Below are 25167 nucleotides of genomic sequence, written 5' to 3' on the forward strand. Positions count from 1 at the left end.
TTTAATGTACAGGGTGTTTCAAAACAACACCGACAACGTTTGGGAGATGATTCCTGACACCAAGATAAGACAAAAAGTATTGACCAACCTTCTTTTGGTGAACAAATGCTTCTTTTCGGAGTTATAGGCTGCCGAAAACATGAAAAAAATGAACTTTAAAGGTCCATAGCTCCAAAACTATGGGATCTACCATAGTCGGAGCAAGACTTCATTTAAGAACTAATATGTACCCTATCCAAAAATCCATGTTTCGGAATCCTAAGGTACTCATGCAACAATTTTTATAGAGGTAAATGGCGAGTACTTCAACCTATATGCCCGTAGCCAAACTTCATCTTTAAAAATTGTTGCACGAGTACCTTAGGATTCTGAAACATGAATTTTTGGATAGGGTACATATTAGTTCTTAAGTGAAGTCTTGATCCGGCTACGGTAGGTCCCACAGTTTTGGACCTTTGTAGTTCTTTTTTTTTTTTTTTTTTTTTTTCATGTTTTCGGCAGCCTATAACTTCGAAAAGAAGCATTTGTGCACTCAGGTTGATCTATACTTTTTGTCTTAATCTTGGTGTCAGGAATCACCTCCCAAACGTTGTCGGCATTGTTTTGAAACCCTTGTATATGCTCAAGAGAATTGTAAAAACAATACCTGTGCCTGGAAATCATAAGAACGTCTATTAGAAAATGTTTACAATGACTTATAATACTTTTTTATCCATTGTAAACTTGAGTATTCCACAGGAGGGATCTGACTACCAATATCCCCTTCTCCGATTACGGCCTTGGAATGCTTAATATTAGGATAAAATTGTGATAGATCATTAAGCTGGTTAAACAATATTTTTTTCTTCAACGTGAAATTCGACATGTCGTGTATTCTCGAATACACCAGAAATCATAGTTTCAAACAATGATTGTTTATATTGTGACGGAGACAAATTACCTTGGAGCTGACATCCTCATTATATTCCCAATCAACAAACAAATCTTTCCTATACAAAGAATTCCTCTATAAAGCGCTGAATGTAAGTCGGAACCATAACTAATTCCAAAATAAAAATATCCTCTTTACTTTAAAATTTGGATATCTAATTCTGTAAAAGTATACCTGTTGATTAAGTATATCATGCCCGTAAGCAACTATGTAACTTTCGTAATGATGGAATTAATATATTTGGGTACGTTACTATTATAATGTTATTTTTGTATTATGTATTGTATAAATAGTGATTAAATTAATCTGTTTAAAAAATACTTATATCAGTTTAAAGAATACTGATAACTGAATATATGCATTAAACGAGTGAAATATACTATAAATTCTTTTACTCACGTTTTGTGTATGTATTTGAAAATAATAATAACTTTCCATACATTAAACATTAAAACTAAAGGAAACATTAGAAGTATATAGATCAAATAGTTTTCCATTACAATTTTATGTTTCATTTCTTTACAGGTTCATCATCATTTAGTGCGATCATATCGAAGGTTTGTAGAAAGTCGAAATCCAGGATTTAAGGCACGCAGTGCTCGAGGATCGCTCCTTCTGACACGTAGTTTCAATTCAACGCATTGTTCTGTAATGGAATCTGTTGCCAGTAGGCCCAGCAATCCACGTCTCTCTGTTCAGCTTAGTAAATTTAGGAACGGAAAAAGTATAGAAACTGACAACAACGAAGTCGTTAGCACTTCGTTTGTATCCGGTAAAACGAATGGTGAAGATGAACGCTGAAAATGTGTTTGTTGTTTCTTGAAGAACTTGTTACTTCTGAATGTGTGATGTGAGCAATATTGTTCTTTTCGTGGCATTTTTTTTTTTTTTTTAAATCTATTTCTTGTATCCTGAAACTGCAGCTGTTAAATCAGTTTTACACATAAGATGATGTCACTGCATACAGTAGATCACAAATGTTCTGCTATATTTGTGAAAATGCTGTTTACAATAATTGTAGTGTAATCATAACAAATATAATTATACTTTTCTGAACATTTAAAGGTTATTACAGCGAAACCTGTCTTATGTTAATCCGCGGTTTATGTACTGAGATTTCGCCAACAGAAAATGTAATAGCTGCATTTGAAGAAAGAAAAAAATGTAGAAGTATATTTCCGGCAATTAATACACAGCTGTTTATTTAATGTACATAACAAGAAAAATAGTTCATAAGTAAAATCCCTACATCTATAATATAGTTTTTATGAATTTTGCCATACTCAGAGCATTAATATGGTTTTGTATATTTAGGATGTCGACTATCATATAGTAGTTTTCTTTGTTTTATGTAGTGTTTTTTGTCGTTACGAATAGAGATGTGAAATTTGCAAATTATTAAGTTTGTTTTCTATTAATCTTCTTACAAATAAGTGTTTTCCAGAATGCGTGCAACTTGAAAATATTTTCATGTTTTCAAAACGTATGAACTGCCATTTGATGAATTGTATCTCAGGAACTTCCGAGTATCAGTAGAAAACAAGATCCCAATCTTTTATTTGCTGATAACATACGATCCCTGAAATTTCAAGAAATCACTTTCAAATGAAAAAAATTCTGCACTTATTTTGTTGATTTGGTACTTCTATATTCTAGTTTATCTCAGTATGCCAGGATTCAATACACACACAAAGCTAATATTTTGCTAAATAATATATGCTCTTACGGAAGAAGATATAATATTGCATGGTATATCAACAATAATTTTACATTTCAGGCTACTGTCGAAAATAATGATAAACGGCTTTAAATAATATCAATTTATAAACATTTAGTTGTTCCATCATCCACAATATATAATAAAGAATATATTCACTCGCAGTATCAAACAGATGCTTCTAAAATGGATAGGATACGTTACTCGCATTGGAATGGTGCTCATTCTAGTTTTGAAACTATGTACAACTTAAATAAAATTTGACCACACCAAACATGTTATCTCTTTGCAAATATCATCACATAGTGTCTCTGATAAAGGCAATGATATATTGCCGAAATTATGACACAGAGTAGTAACAAGTGCTTTCTTTGATTAAATTTTATTTTTAACTCGCATAGACAATACACGCAGGATTCTTAGAGTTCTTGTCAAGGAACATACGTACACTTGGGTAGCATAACAACTCGAGATTTTATCCGAGGCCAAATATTACTTCTGGAAAGCAACCCCAGGACTTCGCACGTTAGCTACTCCGTCACGAAGCAGCATACGGATCTTAGAAAGACAGATAACAACTGGCACAAAATCCAATGGCGATATTTTGTTTCTGCGCGATGAATCTTCGGGCTTCTTAAGCCATGTCAATCAGTCAGTTATTCACTCACAGTAGTCATGATGTCACGTTATTAATTTTTTTATTCTTACACGCATTGCGTCAAAATTCCTTTTAACCCTCCCATTGCTGCCGACTGTTATAGAAGTTCTCGCAAGTACGTGATTACACAGCTGCCGACTGCTATAGTTAGAATTTCGAGTTGCATCTCGATCGATCTGATTTCATTTGTCTAAGATATCCATCTCTCACTGTAGTGCTCGAGGTTTGCCTTTGCGATCCTCTCAGGTTTGACATTGGTAAAACAGACAAAAGATAAAATTCAAATAAATTGTGTAGAGCATCTACGGTTAAGAATCTCAGAAATGATAGATTGCACGAATAATAAGATGCAGATTCCACAAATTCGAATAGCTTATATAAATGTACCTACGTATTATTATAAGATATTCTTGTTAGACTTCAATTATATATATATTATATATATTAGATCGATTGAGATGCGGTACGGAATTCAACTGCAGCAATATGCACTCATGTTCTTGCGAGAACTGCTGTAGGAGCCAGCAACAATAAAAGAGTTAAAAATTGCAGCCCTAATAGCAATAGAGGACGCCATGAAAGGACACTGCATCAATAAAGTAATAATCACGCACACACTCCAATTTCCATGCAAACTCTAATTTTAGAGGTCATTGTAGTGTAGTACAAAGTCACAGCCAAAAGCTTCTTTGCAGTTCCCAGAAAGCTTTTGAATATGGTTATACTGCACAATAAGCAATTTAGGCTTCAAATACTTTAAAAGTGAATTTGACATAAAATATATAGCAATTCAGCACATATCTTACGGCAATGTTTCAAAATAAGAAAGTAATGGACTAAATTACAGAATAAATGTTGTAAAATTAATAGGAAATTACAAGCTCCATAAGATAAAAATCTACGATAGGCAACTTTATTGTATGTTATTTAAAAGAAGAACGAAATGTATTTAAAGTGTGATGAAGAATGATTAAACGAAATGAAGTAACACTGTTGATTAAACATATTTCTGTACGATGTAGAAAAATTTGTTGCTAACAGGATTCTACTCATTTTGATGTTTTTGATCTAGAACAGTTACTTCCTAACACTGTTTATTGAGATCTTTTATACAATCTACAACATTAGTGGTTCCTGATATCGGATTGTCTATAATCAAAGAAAGTTGGCATATGATATCAAATACCATAGATTAAAAAAAAAAAAAAAAAAAAAACTTGAAATCACTAAAACCACTCATAGTTGGTTTCAACAACGATCACCCTCACTTAATTAAAAAAAAAAAAAACTAATCCTACGTTCATTTCTTGAAACATTTATGTGGAAAAAATGAACGGTTTAGTGGTTCAGCGTATGGTACAAACAAAAGAAGATATTTACTTTTAGGAAGTAGAGGTTCAATGTTTTTCGTAAAGGAAGGTTGTTGCTTAATTAAAATGGGATAATTTTTACAGAATCAAACAATTATCCTAAAAATCTTTTTGTTATATTAAGCATATAACGAACACCCCAGGTAGCATTGTTTACCCACTTTATCCTTGATCGATTTTACCCTCAGGTGAAGAGATAATTCTTAAGGAAAAGGGCGATATTCCATCAAATCCGATATTATTTAAGAAATCAAATGATTATTTTGTAAATCATTTGTTCTCAAGTTATGTATATGTGCATAATTTTAAGTTGTCGTGGCAAATGGTTGATGCTTCCTTTTGCTCATTGAAAAAAAAAAAAGGTATGGCACTGCATAGTTAAAGCTAACAAAATTTTTCTTTCTTTTTAAATTCGAGTGAATATATCGCGTTATTATTTAAAAATATTTCAAATTTAAAACTGAAATAAAATCTTAATTTAACGTCTCACAATTATATCCTTTACGCTACAGCAGATGGATGAATAATGAAAATGAATTATTGTGAAAAATAATTTTTCGTGCCCTCCCACCGAGAATCGAACCAGGAATCAGGTGCACCAAAAGCGCACAAGCTAGCTACTATATCTTATTAGATCAGCTGGAGGACTTGAAAGATTTCAATTTTAATAAGGGTTATATCAGGTTGATCTTTGACTCATTTCAACCCCAAGTAATAATTAGGAAAAAAATGAAATCTTTTAGTTTTACGTCCCACGATTATGCCGGCTAGGCTAAAGGAGACGGTGATGCAATTATGAACGAAATGGCGGAATTAAGAAAGGGGAGGAAACGGGAGAACCCCGAGAAAATCCAAGCACACGGTGTTTGTCCACCTCGAAGTTCACTTAGCGCGAGCTGGGATCGAACTAGGGACCCCAAGCACCAGAGGGGAACGCTTTACCACTGAGCCACCGCGATCCTATCTAATTAGGATGTCTCAAACAAACGAACCTAAAATTTAATCCAAATCGTATGTTTGTATGAAAATTACTTTAAAACACACACACACACTTCCTATCGTGCAAACGACAAAAATTCTCTTTTGCTCGCTACAATTATGTATTATAAAAAACAACTATTTAGCACTTAAGAAAAAAAAATTTCAGCTTATTGTCGTACATTCCTTTCACTTTAATGTCCCAAAGTGAGTACTGTATTACATGACGTAAAAATGGTCTATTACAAGTATTATAATTGATAACAATAATTTATAATAATCATGCAGAATGGTTGGAATAAAATCTACTGAAACAGAAAAAAAAACTATAAAAATATAAAAAGGAATGTGGAGTTAGATTAATTGTTGAATTAGCAGAATGAACATTGTTCTGATTACTAAGTTTGCCCTTTCATGACTGCTCGTAATTTTTCGCGATCGAAAGCCGTGTTGGGAAGTACTGATCTAGATGCTGGCTCAAGGTGCGTGTGTGTGTGTGTGTGTATTCTGATCTTTTAAGTATGGTGTACTTGAAGACTATTCAATTCAGATGCTATGTTATATATATATATATGTTATGGCTACGATGTGTAACACGAAAAAGAAAAAAAATACTCTTGAATATGTGCTTGTGAATTATGTACACATAAAAATATTCTGATTATGTATGTACTTTGTTGTAAATATAAATGGTTTTGCAACTATCTGTAAATGATTTATATTTTTGAAAAAAAAAAGTGCGAACTGCTAGGAAATTCTAAACAAACAGTAGCTGTAGTTTGTAATTGACAGTGTTAAAGTTAGTTTCCTTTTTTTTTTTTTTTTTTTCTTCCCAAAGAATGGCGAATTGTTGAAAAATATCAATGTTTTTGCTTATTTAATTTAATGTCTTCATTTTATAAAAAGAGATCGACAACTTTTCACACCTTTTTTAACATAAAAATGGGAAAATAAGCTTGTTATGAATAATTTTGTTCATCTTTAAATGTGTTGCAATTTTATCAATAACTAGAATGACCAATTTCACAACTTTAATGTCCTAGTTAAGATGATAATGTAAAAAGAAATTGAAAATGTAAATAAATGATTACCGTCAAACAGTGTTACAAGTTTTTATTATTACTAGCAGAACCTGCGCTCTCTATACAGCACATCATTCACATATGAACATCAATCTTCTTGTCATTCCTTACACCATCTGTACATGTCCCTTTACAGACACGAGTGAAGGATGTTTTGATAAAAATCGGCAAGGGGTTTCATAAAGGGGAGATTTTTTGATTATTATTTTTTTTTTTTCAATATCTTGCACCGTTTGCAAGATTTGAGCCTACTTCCACTTGGAGTTTCTAATTCATGTATGATCAGTGTTTTCTTTCTTCTTGCATGCAGTATGTAGAAAGCAAATACATTACACCACAATTAATTGTGTCGATAGTGATATATGGTGTTTATTGAGCAAAACAATCCAAACAATAAAGATTCATCTTAGACTGCAGAAATGGTTATCCTTCGTTTTTCATTGTCATTTGGCCATGAAACAAACGCCGGAGAGATATCCCCGTATATAAATGTGTGGTGTTGGAATGTATAAGTCGTAGGATATGATGCTTTATTTTTTTAAATTTCGATACTTCCAGTGTATCCCTAAAAAAACGTAATAAAGAAATAACGGCCTTTTTAAAAATATTCAATTAGAACTGAACAATCTACACAAAATTTGCAATCGATCAGTGAAAATGGCAACTTTCTAGAGCTTATGTTTCCGAGATATCATTGTCAACATTATCCACAAACATATAAACTTTTCTTGACCCCAAACGCATAAACCTAGCATGTTAATATATAGATTATATATCCTTAAAACATTGTGGATTATATATCCTTACATAGTACGACATGATTCTGCGGAAAAAGTGCAAGTGACCGGTTACCTTATTTCACGTACTTTTCATTCTTGCTACTTTCTTACTGTGATGTAGTAAGCTTGTGCGTATGCAGCAAAATATTAAATGGGATGTGTATGCGTTCCTAATAACGAGTAACGGAAGTCGTCTGATGTTTCGAAAACCCTTGAAAAGATTGTAGCTCTTTATTGAAGTGGACTGCTAGGTGTACGAAAGTCGTAAGGTACTACTTCATAAAGGAACCTGCTTTGAAATATACTATACACTAATGAAGTTCTACGAATATTGGCGAGTATACCTACCATACATAGTTCAAGTTCATACAGGAAATATTTAGATGGGCAGACACCAGAAAGCATTTAAGAGCTGGAATTTATCGGGCTATAATGTTGATTTTTTTTCTTTATGTAAAACAATTTGAAAAATGTTCTTTGCCACATTATTGGATAAAAGAGAACCATGTGCATTGGATAAGGGGTGCATTTTCTAATTCACCTAGCAGCTTTAACGAATAATGTATTCAGAAACGTAAGAATGATTTAATATGTTTGGTTTTAAATATGAAGAAATGTCGCAGATATTCAGAATTTTATTACACATGATCTTTTCAGTTATAAACACACAGTTCACATTTAATAACACTCGGATATATGTATATACATAAAAGTGGTATCAATAAAAAAAAATGGAAAAGAAACTCAAAAACTTAAATCACAAAATTAAAACTATTTTCCACAACAGAAATCTTCAACGTGAATCCTCTTTTTCATTACAAAAGATCGGATGTTGGACAAAATTCCTATTTCTTAATGACAAAAATGAACGCGTTAAAGCTTATTTCGGAGGTCTAAATGTGAATTTTAGCAAAATTTATTGCTTTTGTGATGCAGAGAATGATTAGTGTTTTTGGGGGGGACTGTAATGAAAATCTAAGAACAGAGTTTAAAAAATATATACATGTATATATTTTATAAAATACATGAAGAATTTTTCCCTAGTGTTAAGAAAAAAAGACATTGAAATTGATTTTTTATTTATTTATTTATTTTTATTTATTTATTATTATTATTTTGTGGCAACTTAAAAATGTAAATATTAGGTGATGGGAATCTAAATGTAACAAAAGAATGTTAAACCAATTAGTCTCAGGCGATCACGTATCCTCTCGTGTCATTTAAAATCATTAGGAGAAAAAACAAAGTAATTATAGTGGATCTCAGGGTTCAGAATGATGCAATTTATCAAATATAAAAAGGTACACGAGAGGACAGTGGTCATTCAGGTTCACATTAGGACTCAGAACGAAACTCCCAATAATCGTAACTCGAAGTATGGGTGGACGACGGAGAACTGGGCTCAAATCCTGTTTAATTTAAGTTGTATTTTTCTTTCACAAAACGCTGTTATTTTGGTAACCCAAGTTTCAAGTTTGGTTTCCTTGCGATAAAGTTGAGCGTCAAATTTTACGCTATCTCATTTTGTATTATGTTATCATTAAATTGACTTCTGTAATTATCTGTAAATAAAACATTGCATTTTCGGCAAAGGAAAAAATAGAAACACTTGGGTCTTTTGATTTGAAGACCATCCAATAACTTGTTACGTCAATGACAGGTGGTAATACTCACCCTCTCAATAAAATCTAATCACTATATTACCGCATTATTTAAACACAAGAAAGCGAGAATAAGCAAATCCATAACCAAATTATTGCTCGACTGTTTTTTCTGATAGTCGGGAAGTTGTCCACAAAGAATTGTTTCACTAGGACAAACTGTCAAACTTTTTATCGGGAAGTTCTTGAAAGACTCATGAAAAGAATGACGCATGTGAAACCAGGCATTCCACATACTTGGATAATGGAACCATCTCATAGGCAGTCTCCATCAATGAACTTTTGGCAGAAAAAAGTATTCCTGTGATTTCTTAGCCCCCTATTTACCAGCTCTCAGTCCCTGTGACTTCTTTGCATTCCCCTTCCTCAAAAAGCACTCGAAACGGTGCCATTTTGGTACTTTGTATAATATCCACAAGAGTGTACTCGACGAGCTGAAAGGTATTCCAGCAGAAGCCTTCCCGCACTGTTACGAAAAATGAAAACAACGTATCCATCGCTTTGTAGCTGCATAAGGGAACTATTTTGAACCTTGATTTGTAAAAATAATAAAAATTCATCGTTAATAGAAAATCACCCTCATTACTTTTTTAACAACCACGCATCAATCGACAAATGGCATCAAGTTGAACAAAATGGTACGTAAGAAGTACACTGTTAAGTAGGAGACAGTACCTACGGTTGTGTCTTCTAACGACGGCACATGTCCTCTTAACAGTAACACACGAATATTACTTGTAAATAAATCAAATTATTACAAATCTATATTTTATTCATTTTCACAAAAAAAAACTTCAAATTGTTGACAAAAAATACTGATCTCATAATCTTTCCAGTACTTAGATTTTATCCTTTCTTTTAGGTCTTTATCTCACTTCGAATAATCGAGTTGAAGTACAACACATAACTTCATTCCAACATAATTCAACTTGAAATGCATTAATTATGCATCCTGCGATGTTTAATCCTCGGCGTGTTATCGTGTATTAGTGGCATACCTCTTCAGATACTCTTGTCGATACAATCGATTTCAAAACACACTCCCTTGGACGCAATGCAAACTTCTAGGAATGAAGCACTGAAATACGAATGAAAAACGATATAAGGACATAATATTACGAAAATTTTAAAACTTTATATACAATTTAAAAATAATGCTTTTAGAAAATCTTATGACTGGAAGCTTCTTTTCTATTATTTCTACAAAGAATTACTATTATTTTTAAAACTTCGTGACATTTTGTTAAATCGTGTCATTACTATATGCAGTACCATACAAAAAACACCAGTAGTGAAAAAAAAAAAAAAAAAAATCATAAGATGTGACGCTCTAACACTTTGAACTTTGAGCAGGGGAATTACGGACCCGAATTTACATTCCCAACCCAACTTGACAATTATATTTCGACACCGCCAACGATACTATTTTGTTTTAGTGACAAAACCATTTACTATATTTTGACCAAAATTTGTAAGAAATTGACCGTTCCAATTCATGTGGAAATATGTGTTGAGAAGGGAAATCAGTCACGACGTTATTAAGGTCATCGAAAGAGGGACCAATCTTAAAATTTGCTGTTTTAGTTATGAGTGGAGGGTTTCTGTAGAAAGGAACAACAACATTACAGCGTTGTCGTATTGTGCCCATGTTCAGAAGTGCTTCTCAACTTAAGTGGAGAGAGTACAACGAACGCCTCAGCGAAATACTAACGACGTGGTAGCACGGCAACACATGCTTCTCTAAATGTTAATTCGTTTCTTATTTAATGCAGAATTCCTTTATCTTATAAAGTAGAAATCATCTTATTTTCCTTTGTATCTACATTACTAATCGACTTTATGAACAGCCTTGTATTAGCTGTTCAATATTTACGAACAAAGTAAAACAAAATGCTTCATCATTGTTACTATACTGTACAACAAACACTAATCACTGTAACCAAAAATAAAAATTAAAAAAATAATTTTAAAAAATCAATACAACTTTAATAAATGCATTGAGGAGAGAGAAAGAAAGTAAAACAGTTAACTAGAATATTATGAAACAACACTAAACACAATCAGAGATGTTTATGCCATACCATATAATAATATGCTATTTATAACTGCTGTGAACGAAAATTTCCGCCACTAATCCTACTTTTGAATTTCCTTTAGCACGTTAGCTGCCATGTGGATCCGATCGGACCTACTGGAATGATCTAAGAAAATGTTCTTGTAGGTTCGATTGGACCCACAATTTCCAATCGTCGAATTGACGTTAGAGTACTTGTATTGTAAAATCCTGTCTCTACTGTTAATGAACTGTAGTGTTTCTATTACACATAATATATGATAAATTTACACTGTAGGTTTTGGTCTTTGATATTGATTATTGACGCCGCTAGGGGCGCTAAATACCAAGTAACAAGCATTTGCTGCTTTTGTAGACCTGATCGGACCTATGTGTTGCTTTTTCAATGACATGTTAAAAAGTTTAACAATGGATTCATTATTTATTCTAATTTATTTTCACAAGATGTCAGTGTCCCTGTCATTTGCTGAATTTTCAGAAAATTCTAGATCACTACACTGCTATTACTAATGAGATCGAGTTCTGCGCATATTTCTTCGTTTTTCATTGCACAAAGATACTACTTATTAGCACTAAAAGCAAGATGAATATATCCACACTTCTCACTTCTGCACATGTAGTAATAAACAAATAACTTTCTAACAGAGTTGCCAGTTCAACTGTAATTTATCCCCTTGCCCATAAACAAAACATACACACGTAGGTCCGATCGGACCCCCAACTTTTATGCACGCGGATTCAATACCTTGCCTTAGATTATGTTTCAATATTAATATTATGTTTAAAAAATATGAACAAAGCAAGAATAATGTAAGTAAGTACACTTGACACTCTACCGGTGAACAACAAAGTTCATCATTGGCAGCTAACGTGTTAGGCAACTCGATGGACAGTTTATCCAACTGGTTGGTTGCTTAATCTGGAGTTTCAAGGGACGCTGAACCTTCAAATTAATCAACCAACCAAATCTGACAGCTCTTGGTACATTTTCTCACAAAATTCAGTACATCCTCTTGTACATATCACGAAGGATACTAGAAAAGCTAGTAATTTCCATGAACATTTTCATTTGTTGTTTAGTGCATTGATCGGAAGTGTAATTTCATAAACATGGCATGCACAGGAAAACGAATCGGAGAAGCAACATGAATATCGCTACTGACTCTAGTGGAAGCAAGTCTCAAGATTTATCTCACAGGAAGTCTCAAGATTAAAAGTCAGAAAAGGTTAGAAATTGTGTGTGTACGCGTTCCAAGAAAATTTTTGCTTAGTTTCATTTCACATTTCTTATCCAGATATTTTTTTTATCATTTAACATTACCACTTCAATTTAATATAAAATGAAAAAACTAATTCCATTGAACTTAGAATTGAGTGCAGATTTGAACTCTGGAATTTGTAGCTTTGAACTCGTTGAAGGATTTGATTCTTTAGAGAATTAGGAATTTTATTCGTATAAAAGTATTAATTTAAAAAGTAAAGGCATACCTTAAAGCTATCTTAAACATACTATGATGAATAAATGAAGGCAATAGTCTAAACCAGCGTTTCTCAAATTGTGGCCCGTGGACCTCTAAGCCTGGCCTCGAAGTCCTTTTAGACTGAATATTAGTCCCAAATAGACAGAAAACAAAATTTCAGTGAATTGTGTATGACATATTATAGATGAGAATCTCACATATGTATAAATTATACAATAGTAATGTAAAAGATTATACAATACATTTTTATATAGATGAATTAGAATAAATAGCCTTTAATTAAAGAAAAACTAATACGTATTTTCTTATATTAACACCAATATTAAATTAAGAGAATTGTAGTTAATTTCATTTTTAAAAAATAAATACCTGGTATAGTGATATATAGTTAAAAAACAAAAATAAATTCGAAGAGGGCAAAAGTAAGATGGACTGTAGAACATGCCGACTCACAAAAGTAGTCCCTACTTCAAAAAAGCTTTGAGAAACACTGGTCTACATTTTTCTAGTTTCTCTACAACTTGTCACATACAGGAGAAAGACCTTTATTGTGTGAATTCTTCACATTAAGAGAATGTAGCACTTCAATTTTATTTGAAGCAATGAAAGAAAGAAAGAAAAAAAAGAGGAAAAAATATATCACTGGTACACTACGAAGTATATGATGGAAGGAAAATTAAGGTTTGTAGAGCGAAACAGTGGCATTACTTTCTCTTATACATAAAGCTGGAAATCAATTAGGAGCTCCTACACGATACACAGGTTGACTTCAAAGAAAAACTGAATCCAAACTATGAACAGCAAATCACTCATTACTATAGGTTCCTTATTAAAGAGGTGGTCAATTTTACGTTTACAGATAAAGAAATACATACTCAATACAACTACGATGCTTCCACTAAATGTTCTTATATGTATCACATAATATGATTATTTTAATAGTCCTTCACATTGCTTTCAATGTGAGAAGTGGAAACAGATGAAAGCATAAAGCGAACAAGTATTTACATAGCATTAATGTGTGTTTTAAAATTTGACGAGGACGAACTCAGCTTACGCCACTCTCAAGATTTTTCCTTCAAACATACTGACACTACTTAACAGTATTTGAAAAATGGTTTTATGAACAAAGGATCTTTATCATCAAACTACCAGACTTACAATATATTCGAAGTGCAGTTCATTTCTTTACTTTTCGAAACGAAACTCAAATTTAGGCTATTCAAACAGAATATGTAAAGCTCAGCTCTTTACTGTGTGTTAAATTTAGGCTACCCAAAAATTCCAAATGACATAACTGAAACAAAACAACATTAGTAAATACGCTAAGTTCTATGACAACGATTTTTGAAGGATATCTTATTCTAACAAGAGTACCTGTTTCTATAAACGCCAGTTTTTAAATCAGTTAATGGATCGAAAGGCTCACAAATAGTGTATGTTGTAAAGATATTTCCTTCACGCGCTAGAGGAAATTGAACGTGGTAGTTGAATAAAGATTTTATATTAAAAAAAGCCAAAAACAAGGCAATATTATTGTTATCCTCTCCCCCGAAAAAAGCAACCGTATATTTTTATTTGTAGGAACAATTGCCTGAACAGTGGTGATTTTTGTTAACAGTAAGTACTCTGTTAGTAGTAATTTAAATTCGTAAGTATAAGATGATTACACCAAACCAGTAACTAATTAAGCCAATAAGAAAATAACTGGGTATTTCCCAACTTGATATACTCTCCCACTGTATATGCGTTTCATCTTGAACGAAAAGGTTTCACTAAAGAGGTAGATGTAGTGCTGAATAATAATAAACTATAAGAAACAATTTACGAGTTATTGAAAAATAAGTAACCTTCGTTAATTCTTACCATTGTAGAAGTTATCAGCAATATTCATTACATAAAACATACCATAAACCTGTCATAATTTTATATTAATTGGCATCTTAATTAATTAAACAAAAAAAGCTTTGTACGAATTTTTACCTTTACAATTGAACAAACAGTATAACCATGAATACTCGTATAAGCTTGATAGGAATAACTCGACTGCAATAATAATACCGTAATATGTGTTAAAACTACAACTTCGGAAAAACAATCCGTATTCTTAAAATGTTGCCAAATATACACGGAAACACTTGAAAAATATAATAAAATTAGTTCTGCATGTATTATTCACTGCACATTGTTGTAGATTGTTTCAACAATATTATATTACTATTTTTCTGTTTATATAGCACCTTTTGTGCCTTTATAAGCACATAGAGGATTTGTATACATTAATCAATACGTACGTGATGAGAGTCTTAAGCCATAATTTCAGTCTATAATTTTTTATCGTTGTGGCGAAACAAATGACTATTCACTTGTCACATTATAAGGGACGTTGTCTGGCAGCTTTAAGGTTTATTTGCACGACATAACTCATTTTCGAGAAAAATGTCACATAGCGGTTCTTCGAGGCGCAGTGACGATATTGTAAATAGTAGACCAAAGAGCGTTCACCATTAGTGCACGGGGTTCTTGGTTCGATCCTAGCTCCCGCCAAATGAACTTTGTGTTGACCAAACACCGTGTGCGTGGGTGTTCTAGGGGTTCTTCTACATCCTCCATTCCATCATTATCGTCCACCTCATTATCACCGCCTGACTTAGCTTCGGTGCATTTTAACCTCCTCCAAAAACGACTCACATAGTCTCAGTATTTGAAAGGGATGTTAAAATCTAAACGAAACTGCTCCGTCTTTACATTCTTTTGTTTGTAAGTCTGAAGTTAAGTCCTGCTACTAACTGAAACTTCAAATCTTCATCGAGAATTAACGTTAGCTTTTACAAGTTATAATTTTATATAATTTAGTTATGCTGAACAAGTTAAAATTATTTTTCAATACCAAGGTAACTTAAAATCAGAACCTATAGTTTTAAATGGGATTTGGAAATATGTTTCGAACAAAGATTGAACCCGAGGCCACGCGCACACAACATAAGTACTAGAAACTCTGCTATTCAGAAATCCTATTAAGAAATTTGCCTATTCAGAACTTCAGTATTTTGAAAATTACGTTACCTCAAAAAATAGTGTAAAAAAAATATAATGATATTTTAAAAATATTAAAACATATTTCAACATATGACTTTACTTACCTTAACTGATTCATACAGGATCTAGCTTATTGTTATAAGTCATCGGCACAAGGTCTCCTTTCATCCTCGTCAGGTTCTTCAAATTCTCTCACTTTGACATCAGCATCTTCACCAAATTGAATAATATTATCTACTGTTAACAAAAGATCACCTATGTTTTCTTCATCCCGTATATCCAGGGGATAAAACCTCACTAAGCTGTAATCATCAATTAATTTCCCAATAGCCTCTGTTAAATTCTTGTATTTTTGGTTCCATTTAGAACCAGTCTCCATTTCTCCTAATAAATTATGGGGATCTGGTTCCAAATAACTGGAATGTAGATGTTTAGAAAATTAATTAATTACTAATAATAATAATAATAATAATAAACTTAATTTATACGTGCTGAAAACAGCTAAAATACAGCACTTTGTCTTATTCTACATTATTTTAGCAATATATATATAGTACAAGTAATAAAATTATGATTACATATATAACATAAATTATTAATAATAAAAGCACTGACAGTGTAGTGTACGCCAATTATTAAAACAAAGAAGTGTCAAAAATTAAAAGTAAAAAATTAAAACTACTAAGTTATATTTAAAATTCTAAAATAAAGTCATATTTTAAGATATGCATTCATTATAGCTTTTTAAAATCCTACAGATTAAAACATGTTTTCTATTATGCGGTTGTAATAAAATTTTTACCCTTGTACTATATGTTGGAACTTTAAAATCAACATTTTTTTTTTAAATATAGTCTGAGATACATTGGTTGTCAAGTAATTTTTCTACAAATACAGATTCAATCAATTTTCTCCTGTCAACCAGTCGTTCCAAATTAAAATACGTTATCCAACATTCATACGTGCTAGAATAATAGCCAAGTCTTAACTTAAAACAACTATTCTAATAAAACACTTTTGCACCATCTCAAGTTTGTTTACGAGAGTATTTGTTAGACTGTTCCGTCACTGACGCACATTCTAATTTCGATCTTACCAGTAATTTATATAAGAGTACATAAGTATTTGATTGACAGAAAGCAGGCCATTGATTAAACAGGTAACCAATTATTTTTCTTGCTTCATTACATACATTCTGTATATGATCACCAAAGCGTAGTGGCCTGTCAAATGTTACACCTAAATCCTTGATTGTGTCAACTTTCTGTATTACAGTACCTTGTATTTCGTATTGACTTACATAATATTGCGATTTGTTACTGTAGGTCATGCATTTAGTTTTCAGACAACTGATACTCATACCGTTATCTTTACACCACATGATGATTCTATTTAAGTCATCTTGTAGCCTAACGTTGTCCTCAATATTATTTACTACTCTAAAAAGCTTAACGTCATCAGCATAAAGTAAAACATTGGAATGATTTAAGACTGTTGGTAAGTCATCAATAAAAATAGAGAAAAGTAATGGGCCCAGAGAAGAACCTTGAGGGATACTGTTCCTAGTACTAGCTGAATCTGATATAGAGATGCAAGGGCTCGGAAAAAAACCGGCTTTTTTGGAAAAAAAGCTCGGTTTTTTCTGCTTCGCTTTTTTGCTTGGGAAATTTTGGGCTTTTTTGAAAATTCTGCTTTAAATTGATAAACCAGATTTTGTTTCGCTTCTCTACAACACAAAAAGTCATTTAATTAGTGGTTGATGCCGATAATAATATAAAACCTCGAAAATAAACCATGAATTTCGAAAAGATATTTCAAACAGTTTACTTCTCAACATATTTACATTATGAATTCCAAAGGATTAACCAATGTATATAATAAGATTTTTTTAAACCTCCTACATACAAAAGTAAGCAGGGTTGGCAAGAGCCATGGTTGTTTTTGAAAATGCCAAAAGCCCGTTTTTTGGGGGAGTTTAAACTAGGCTTTTTTGGTTTAAACCAGGTTTTTTTTGGGTTTAGATATTTTGCTTTATGTATTTATATTACATATTGACAGAAATAAGTTTGTTTCGCCTTGGTGTTATTATGCAACAACGGCGTTATGCTGGAAGAGGTCACATAAGCTTAAAGAAGTCCGGTCAGTAAATTTCTTAAATTGAGAAACTCCCGCCCTAGCCATCGGGAAAATCCCGTCATTACTCTAAATGTAAAACAATAACGGAAAAAATCCTGTTATTGCTTTGAATGTAAAATTTAAAGGTCAACGTAGCATAATCAGTACGCTAAAACTGAGGTATTAAATTACAAATTTAGTGCGTACATATCATTGAAAGTACAATCCAAGCTAATGTTGGAAGCTACGTAGGCAATCGATAAATTTTGTCAATTTATATCAGTATATTTAAGCAACCTTGGCTTCTTTATAAAACAACAGGCATTCAGGCATGCAGAAATATACAATTTAGTTTCGTTTCGTATGTTCAGGCTTAACATCCTTACGTAATACCGAGGTTATCAAGGAGAAGACTTTCGCTTAAAGTGACATCCGAACGGCTACTTTGTTTACGCATGAAAGAGGGCTGTGGTTCGACCGAGAATTGAACATGGGACACCTTGATTAAAAGGTGAAAAGGAAATAAAACTAATGCAGATGGTTTGATGTATGGAAACGTCACCATGAAGTTCACACGATTCGCAATTTTCGTACCTTTTATTTTTTTTCGGTTTAAACCAGTTGTTTATTTTAAAAAAAGAAGAAAAACAGCTGGTGTAAACCAGCCAACCCTAAAAGTAAATACTTCTTTTAAAAAAATACTCAAATAAGTAGCAAAATTCTATGTAGTATTTTTACTTCAAAATATTCCATACCCTCTTTTTGGAACAAAATAAAATTAAAATAAGACATAATAAGAAAAATACTTAGATTTATATGATACACTTAAAGGCTGCACACCTAGAGCTTTTGGTTTTGTATATTCTTGAAATTCTACAGTTTTATATAAGCACCATCACGGTTTATTCAGTCCTCAAGTTTTCTGTATTTTTAACAAGAGGGATTGAACATGAAGGGTGTGAGATAAGAACATGGTAACCCATAATTTTACTATTTTAAGAAATTAGAAATTTTCTGCTGCACAATCCATGTCGGAAAGCTGATTTTTCGGATAAGTCTATACATGAGGGATTAAACGAAGCGGTATGCGTTGCAGCTTATCTGATGCTGCGTAACTCAGCAATTGAAAATTTTTTAGTTACCATGTTCTTGGCTCACACCCTTCATATCATTATGGAACTCTCCCCACCCCACCAACACACACAAAAAAAGGACTACGGAATATATTTAAGTTAAGATAAATACAACTGCACAACAAACATGATTGACTGGAGCTTTTGCGCTTCTATCGAGAAGTCCGGAATTCAACCCAGCATTCGACCATTCTGACAAAGTATTTTTTCATTCCATCTGTGAAGTAGAAATAGTGCGTGTACTGTGAGTTGGCTGACTTCATTTCTTATTGTTTTTAAATCGTTATTATTACTAATTACCAGCAGTGACGATTTTGCGAGGGTTAGGGGGGGGCGGTCTTTCGGACTGAAGCCTGTTCCCCAAAATTACGGAATGTCTAAAACAAACGAAATATCTATTAGTTATGCCTTTACTCATAAACTTTAAGCTGCCGTCAAATAAAAATTACGAATGTTTAGAAAAACTAAACATTAGTAAGAAAAAAACCCTCCCAAAATACTTTTCTAAATCCGCCACTGATTCTCAGTATAAAATGATCTTCAAGGTTGTATCCGGAAGATTATCGCTAAATATATAAACGAAACGAAATACAGTATTAGTTATGCCTGTACTCATAAACTTCAAGCCCCTCCCAAATAAAATTAGGAGATTTTAGAAAATGAAACAATCAGAGAAACCCGTCCCAAAGTACGTTTCTAAATCCGCTACTGATTATTTGTATAAATTAGTATTCAAGGTTGTATCCGGAAAATTATTGCTAAATCGTTGCACAGCTACAGTATAACAGAAATGTGGAAGTACGGTTAGACGGATATATTGAAAAACGTACGCTTTGACGGATATATAGAAAAACGTAAGTTTAACTTCTGCGTTAGAAGCTAGAGTACTAAGCTCTTAGAAATGAAACAGACGACAAACTGAAATGATATCGAGAAGAAAAAATATCGATAACTCAAAAGTTAAAATAAAGTTAAATACCCTCTAAAATTGCCCTCAAATACTACATTCTTCATGTTAGCTTTAATTCGTAAAACATGTGCTCCATCCATCTTGATGGTGAATTTTAGAGCGAAATATGGCATTTAGGTCATGGAATTCTTATCTAAGTATAGAATATACTATAAGAAAGCTATTTAGATAGAAAAATCATGAAAATGAAAAAAGCCAAAATTTCCAAAATTCTCGTTTTTTTCCCAAAACAGCCGGCTTTTTATGTAAAAAAAAAAACCATCGATTCAAAAAAGCCGGCTTTTCTGCATCTCTAATCTGATATGACATTTCCAATTTTAATTTGGTATGTTCTACCAGTCAAATAGCTTTCAAAAAAATTTACATACAAGGGTGTTACACCTGTATTTGACAGTGTTTTTAATAGTAATCTATGGTCAACTGAATCAAAAGCTTTACTCATGTCAATGTATATGACATCAGTTTGTGATCTACTTTTCATTACATAGTAGGCAAAATCCGTTATTTCACAGAGATTGGTTACAACTGATTTCCCTTTATAAAAGCCGTGTTGTGAGTTTTGCAATATATTTTTTTACATTAAAAAACAAGAAGAAGAAGAAGAAGAAGTAGTAGTAGTAGTAGTAGTAGTAGTAGTAGTAGTAGTAGTAGTAGTAGTAGTAGTAGTAGTAGTAGTAGTAGTAGTAGTAGTAGTAGTAGTAGTAGTAGTAGTAGTAGTAGTAGTAGTAGTAGTAGTAGTAGTAGTAGTAGTAGTAGTAGTAGTAGTAGTAGTAGTAGTAGTAGTAGTAGTAGTAGTAGTAGTAGTAGTAGTAGTAGTAGTAGTAGTAGTAGTAGTAGTAGTAGTAGTAGTAGTAGTAGTACTACTACTACTACTACTACTACTACTAATAATAATAATAATAATAATAATAATAATAATAATATAAAATGAATTATCTTACAATCTAAATAGCGACTCTCCTACAATGAAGAGTTATGATTCATCTTGGTATCATTTTCTCTCACGTCTTGTTAATTCACACAAATAATGTCAAAAATGTTGATACTTTCATTTAAAACATTATTTTAAAGCGTAGACATGAATAAATTTAGAGGTCACAGTGGCTCAGTGGCAGAATGCTCACCTTTGATGCAGGGAGCCCCTGGTTCAATTTCAGCTAGCGCCAAATAGACTTTCCAGTGGTGAACATCGTTTGTATAGATTTTCCCGTTTCCTCATTCTACCATTTCATTCATTAACATCATCACCGTCTCCCCTAGCCTAGGAGCATAAACATGGACAGCCATTTTGTAAATATATCTCTACTACAGAAGTATACTAAGATTTTAACTAAATACTAACTGAACCTGCGCTCTCTAAACAGCGTATCATTCACTTATGAGCATGAATTTCTGTATCATTCCTCACAACATCTGTAACATGTCCCTATACAAACACAAGTGGAAGACGTCTTGAAAAATCGGCAAGGGGTATCATAAAGGGAAGATTTTGACGATTATTTTTTTTTTTTTCAATATCTCGCACAGATTGCACGATTTGAGCCTACTTCTGGTTGGAGCTTCTAATTCATTACGATCAGTGTTTTCTTTCTTCTTGCATGCAGTATGTAATAAGCAAATACATTATACACACAATTAATTATAATGTCAGTGATATATGGTATTCATTGGGCAAAATACTCCTAACAATAAAGATTCAGGTTAGACTGGAGAGATGGTTATCCTTCGTTTTTCATTATCATTTGGCCATGAAATAAACGCTTGAGAGATATACGATCTTTCTATACAAATATGTGGTGCTGGAATGTATAACTCGTAGGATATGATACTTTTTTAAAATTTCAACATTTCCCTTAAAAATGTAATAAAGAAATAACGGCCATGTTTTTTTTTTTTTTTTTAATATTCAATTAGAACTGATAAATCTACACACAATTTACAATCGATTAGTGAAAACGTCATCTTTCTAGAGCCTATGGCTCCCGAGAACTCACTGTCGAAAGGATTAACCACAAAAATATAAACGTCCACAAACATGTAAAGAGCCATTTCCATTTTCCACGGAACCTCCCTCCCCCCCCCCCACACACACACACAGCGGTACAGAAAACTGATATCGACTAATCAATGTATGTTTTCATACCGAAGAAAAAGATACCTTAATCATCAAGCTGAGTCAACGCTTTCGAAAATTATTGCATGTTGAATTTAACAGTAGAGTATATGGCCAGAAGTACTTTTTTCGATTTTAAAAGAACGGTAAGAGAAAGTAACGCAGTTCTTAGGAAGTTTCCAAGAGACAATATCAAGGCACATCTAATGGTACTAGAGCGGGTTGCTGGAAAGTTCCGGAACATTGCTTAAATCGGGATCGAATTTGCTGAACTTGTTTCAAAGTAGACATAACATATTTATACAAACAAGATTTTTAGGAATGATAAAAAAAAAATAGATTAAATGATTGCGATTTTGACTGAGTGTTTTAGGAATGATCCCAAAAAATGCATCAAAAGATTGCGATCTTAGCCAATAATTAGTTTTTGAATCAGGGCCCACAAAATTTTGAAAGGACCCCAAATCGAATTTCGTATTTTTTACAGAATAAGGACATCATACTAAGTTATGTGATAGTTTGGGTTTGTAGTTCTCCAGATATAAGGCCTATAATTAGGGATGCTACCGAGTTCGAGATTAGTCTTGGATTCGGTACCATCCCTAAATATTTGTTTATTTAATTTCTTACTTTTTCATCTCACAATTGATTTTACTTTACAATGTTTTTTTCAACCGTATGTTTCAAGCAAATGCTGCATCAAATTGTCTTATCTGGCTTTGTGTTAATGTTGGAAATGGTTTTGCAGCAAATTCCATCCCTATTTAAACAATGTTCCGGAACTTTCCGGAAACCTGCTCTAGTACTATTGAATGTGCCTTGATATTGTCTCTTGGAAACTTCCTAAGAACTGCGTTTCTATCTCTTAAAATCGGAAAAAGTACTTCTGGCCATATACTCTAACGTTAAATTCAACATGCAATAATTTTCGAAAGCATTGACTCAGCTTGATAGTTACGGTATCTTTATCTTCAGTACAAAAAGCTACGTTGATTAGTCGATGTCAATTTTCTGTACAGCTCTGGAGGGGTTTCAGTGGAAAATGGAAATGGCTCTTTTCTTGGTCATAAACGTATAAACCTAGCATTTTAATAACTAAATATACATTTTAATGTTATTTTGAATGTGGATACTTTTTAAATAATAATAATAATTGAAAGGTTCCAAGCACTAATACGTGGTAAAACCTGTCTACATTGTGCATAAAAGTTATACACAGAAGTAATGAAACAAATCAGATGAGTAGAGAAACTTGTCTACATCGTGCATATATGTCATATGCAGACGTGATAAAACAAATCAATGTTACAAAAATTTCAAACAAAATTATCATGATTTAGTAATTGTTCATCAAGTTATACTTAATATTGATTGTACGATCACTGAATGAAATTCAATGAATCCCAAGGCACAGAGAAAAGACAGTGGTTGTTCAATTTAACAAAAACGTATCAGATTTTATCTCTGTTAAAGTTAACGAGTAACTAAAGCGACATTATGTCGTTTTGAAAATCCCAGGGCACATAAAAAAAGTTACGGCAAAGGCGGATCGAGAAGATAAAAACTAAGGGGGGGGGGGAGATAACCAGATCCCAACTATGAAATTATATCATGAGTTTACTATAAACTTTCAAAAATATATAAGAAACAGCTTCAATTTTTTTTTTTTTTTTTTTTTTTTGTCGCTCAAAAAATTGACTAGGGGTCTAGGCCACCCGGCCCTGGGCTAAATTCGACTCTGGGTTAGGGATTGTTGAACTAAATAAAAATGTGCCGAAAATTTGTTATCTTTTATCCTTTACGGAAGGAAGCTGCCAAACTACCGAAAATTCAGTAATTGTATATATATATATATATATATATAAACATTAATTTTATTAAGAATATCTTCTATGTGCAACATTACAAAGTTAAATCTACTAAATTTTTCACAGTAATTTCTGAGGGGTAAAAATAAACCTCTTTCAAGAAAGATTCTGCTTAATGGAACCACTTATCAATTAGATCAGCCGGATAATAGGACAAAACGTCACTTCCCTAGCAAACGGCACGTACTGTATTTAATATGCTGTCAATACAAGCAGTTGTTTGCTAGAACTAAAATTTATGATTGAAAAAAGGTTTTATACAACGAAATGCACTGTATTTTCTCACCTCCAGATATCTATTATTTGTCTAGCGAAAAACAGAGAACAGATAAAAAAAAAACATGGGATTGGCTCCTTCTATTGGTCTCTCAACTGTTGGCTAACTGATGCGTTACGTCATGCGTCTGTTAGAAATACTTCAAATAAAATATGAGAGTTCCAAAAGGAAAAAAACTCTTTCGAATTGTGTAATAAGGTAGAAAACTCGAAAATAAGAGAATAGAACCGTAATAGCATGCAAAAATTTTAACTTGGTTTATGTAATGAATTGACAAAATTTGAACAAAATCAGTTCATATCTTTTGTTGCCACATAGGGGCCAAAGTTTGGGGAAAATCCGAAGAAATAGGCACAACGTAATTTCTGCAGCAAGGCTATATGAGACGTGCACCTACAGCTTAGTATGGAATCCGAGCCAGATAAGCTCCAACTGGGAATCAAATCCAGGTTTTCTGCGCTTGGGAACGGTAGTCTGGTCTGGTTAGTCGCTCTCGGTTCAGAACTTTTCCACTTTCACATTTCTAAATCTACTTCTGGATGACAAGCCTGGTATCAACTCTTTTGGTACCGTTCTCGGATCTCGGACTCCTCTTTTAGCTTCTCAAACTGCCTCTCTTGATCACCATTTTCTATGACCCCAAACCAATAGTGATCACGAGATTTTATTGGTCCGGAAACCCAACGAAATGCTGAGCATTACGGTAGGTCACTCGTGCAAGAGGGTAAGACATTAGCTGGCACATGTAGTGTACTTGTCTTAACTTGACTTGGTTCTTCAAAGAATGGCCTACTCCTGGACAAATGTAATTGTAAGAATAGTACTTCTTAAGCAATATGTTGAAATACTAAAAAGGTGCTAATAGTTCACTGTTAATGCTGTGAACGATGAAACCTCTGGATCATCAAGCTATCATGTCTT

General features: G+C 32.8%; 2 protein-coding genes across 4 annotated transcripts in view; one reads left to right on the forward strand and one right to left on the reverse strand.

The window, feature by feature from the left end:
• Nucleotides 1–4522, forward strand: part of LOC145668536 (calcitonin gene-related peptide type 1 receptor-like) — a 1245332-nt gene extending 1240810 nt beyond the window's left edge. The window contains exon 15 of one of the 2 annotated variants that reach the window (XR_014128034.1): nt 1457–1590. Coding sequence is in view for 1 of the 2 variants with exons in the window: in XM_081736520.1 (XP_081592646.1) it covers nt 1457–1732 (276 nt within the window). In the remaining variant the exon portion in view is untranslated. Of the gene's footprint in view, nt 1–1456 lie in introns of both variants that reach the window. The other variant, XM_081736520.1, reaches the window with a different exon arrangement.
• Nucleotides 4523–8135: 3613 nt separating this feature from the next.
• LOC145668538 (GPN-loop GTPase 3) overlaps nt 8136–25167 on the reverse strand; it is a 38143-nt gene continuing 21111 nt past the window's right edge. For both annotated transcript variants that reach the window (XM_081736522.1, XM_081736523.1), the window contains exons 4-5: nt 15875–16186; nt 8136–10254 (exon numbers count right to left, since the gene is read on the reverse strand). In XM_081736522.1, coding sequence (XP_081592648.1) covers nt 15907–16186 — 280 coding nt within the window. In that variant the 3' untranslated portion in view covers nt 8136–10254; nt 15875–15906. The remainder of the gene's footprint in view (nt 10255–15874; nt 16187–25167) is intronic.

The sequence above is a fragment of the Thermobia domestica genome, chromosome 13 (genome assembly GCF_964235325.1).
Source record: "Thermobia domestica chromosome 13, izTheDome1.hap1.1, whole genome shotgun sequence".
NCBI classification, from domain to species: domain Eukaryota; kingdom Metazoa; phylum Arthropoda; class Insecta; order Zygentoma; family Lepismatidae; genus Thermobia; species Thermobia domestica.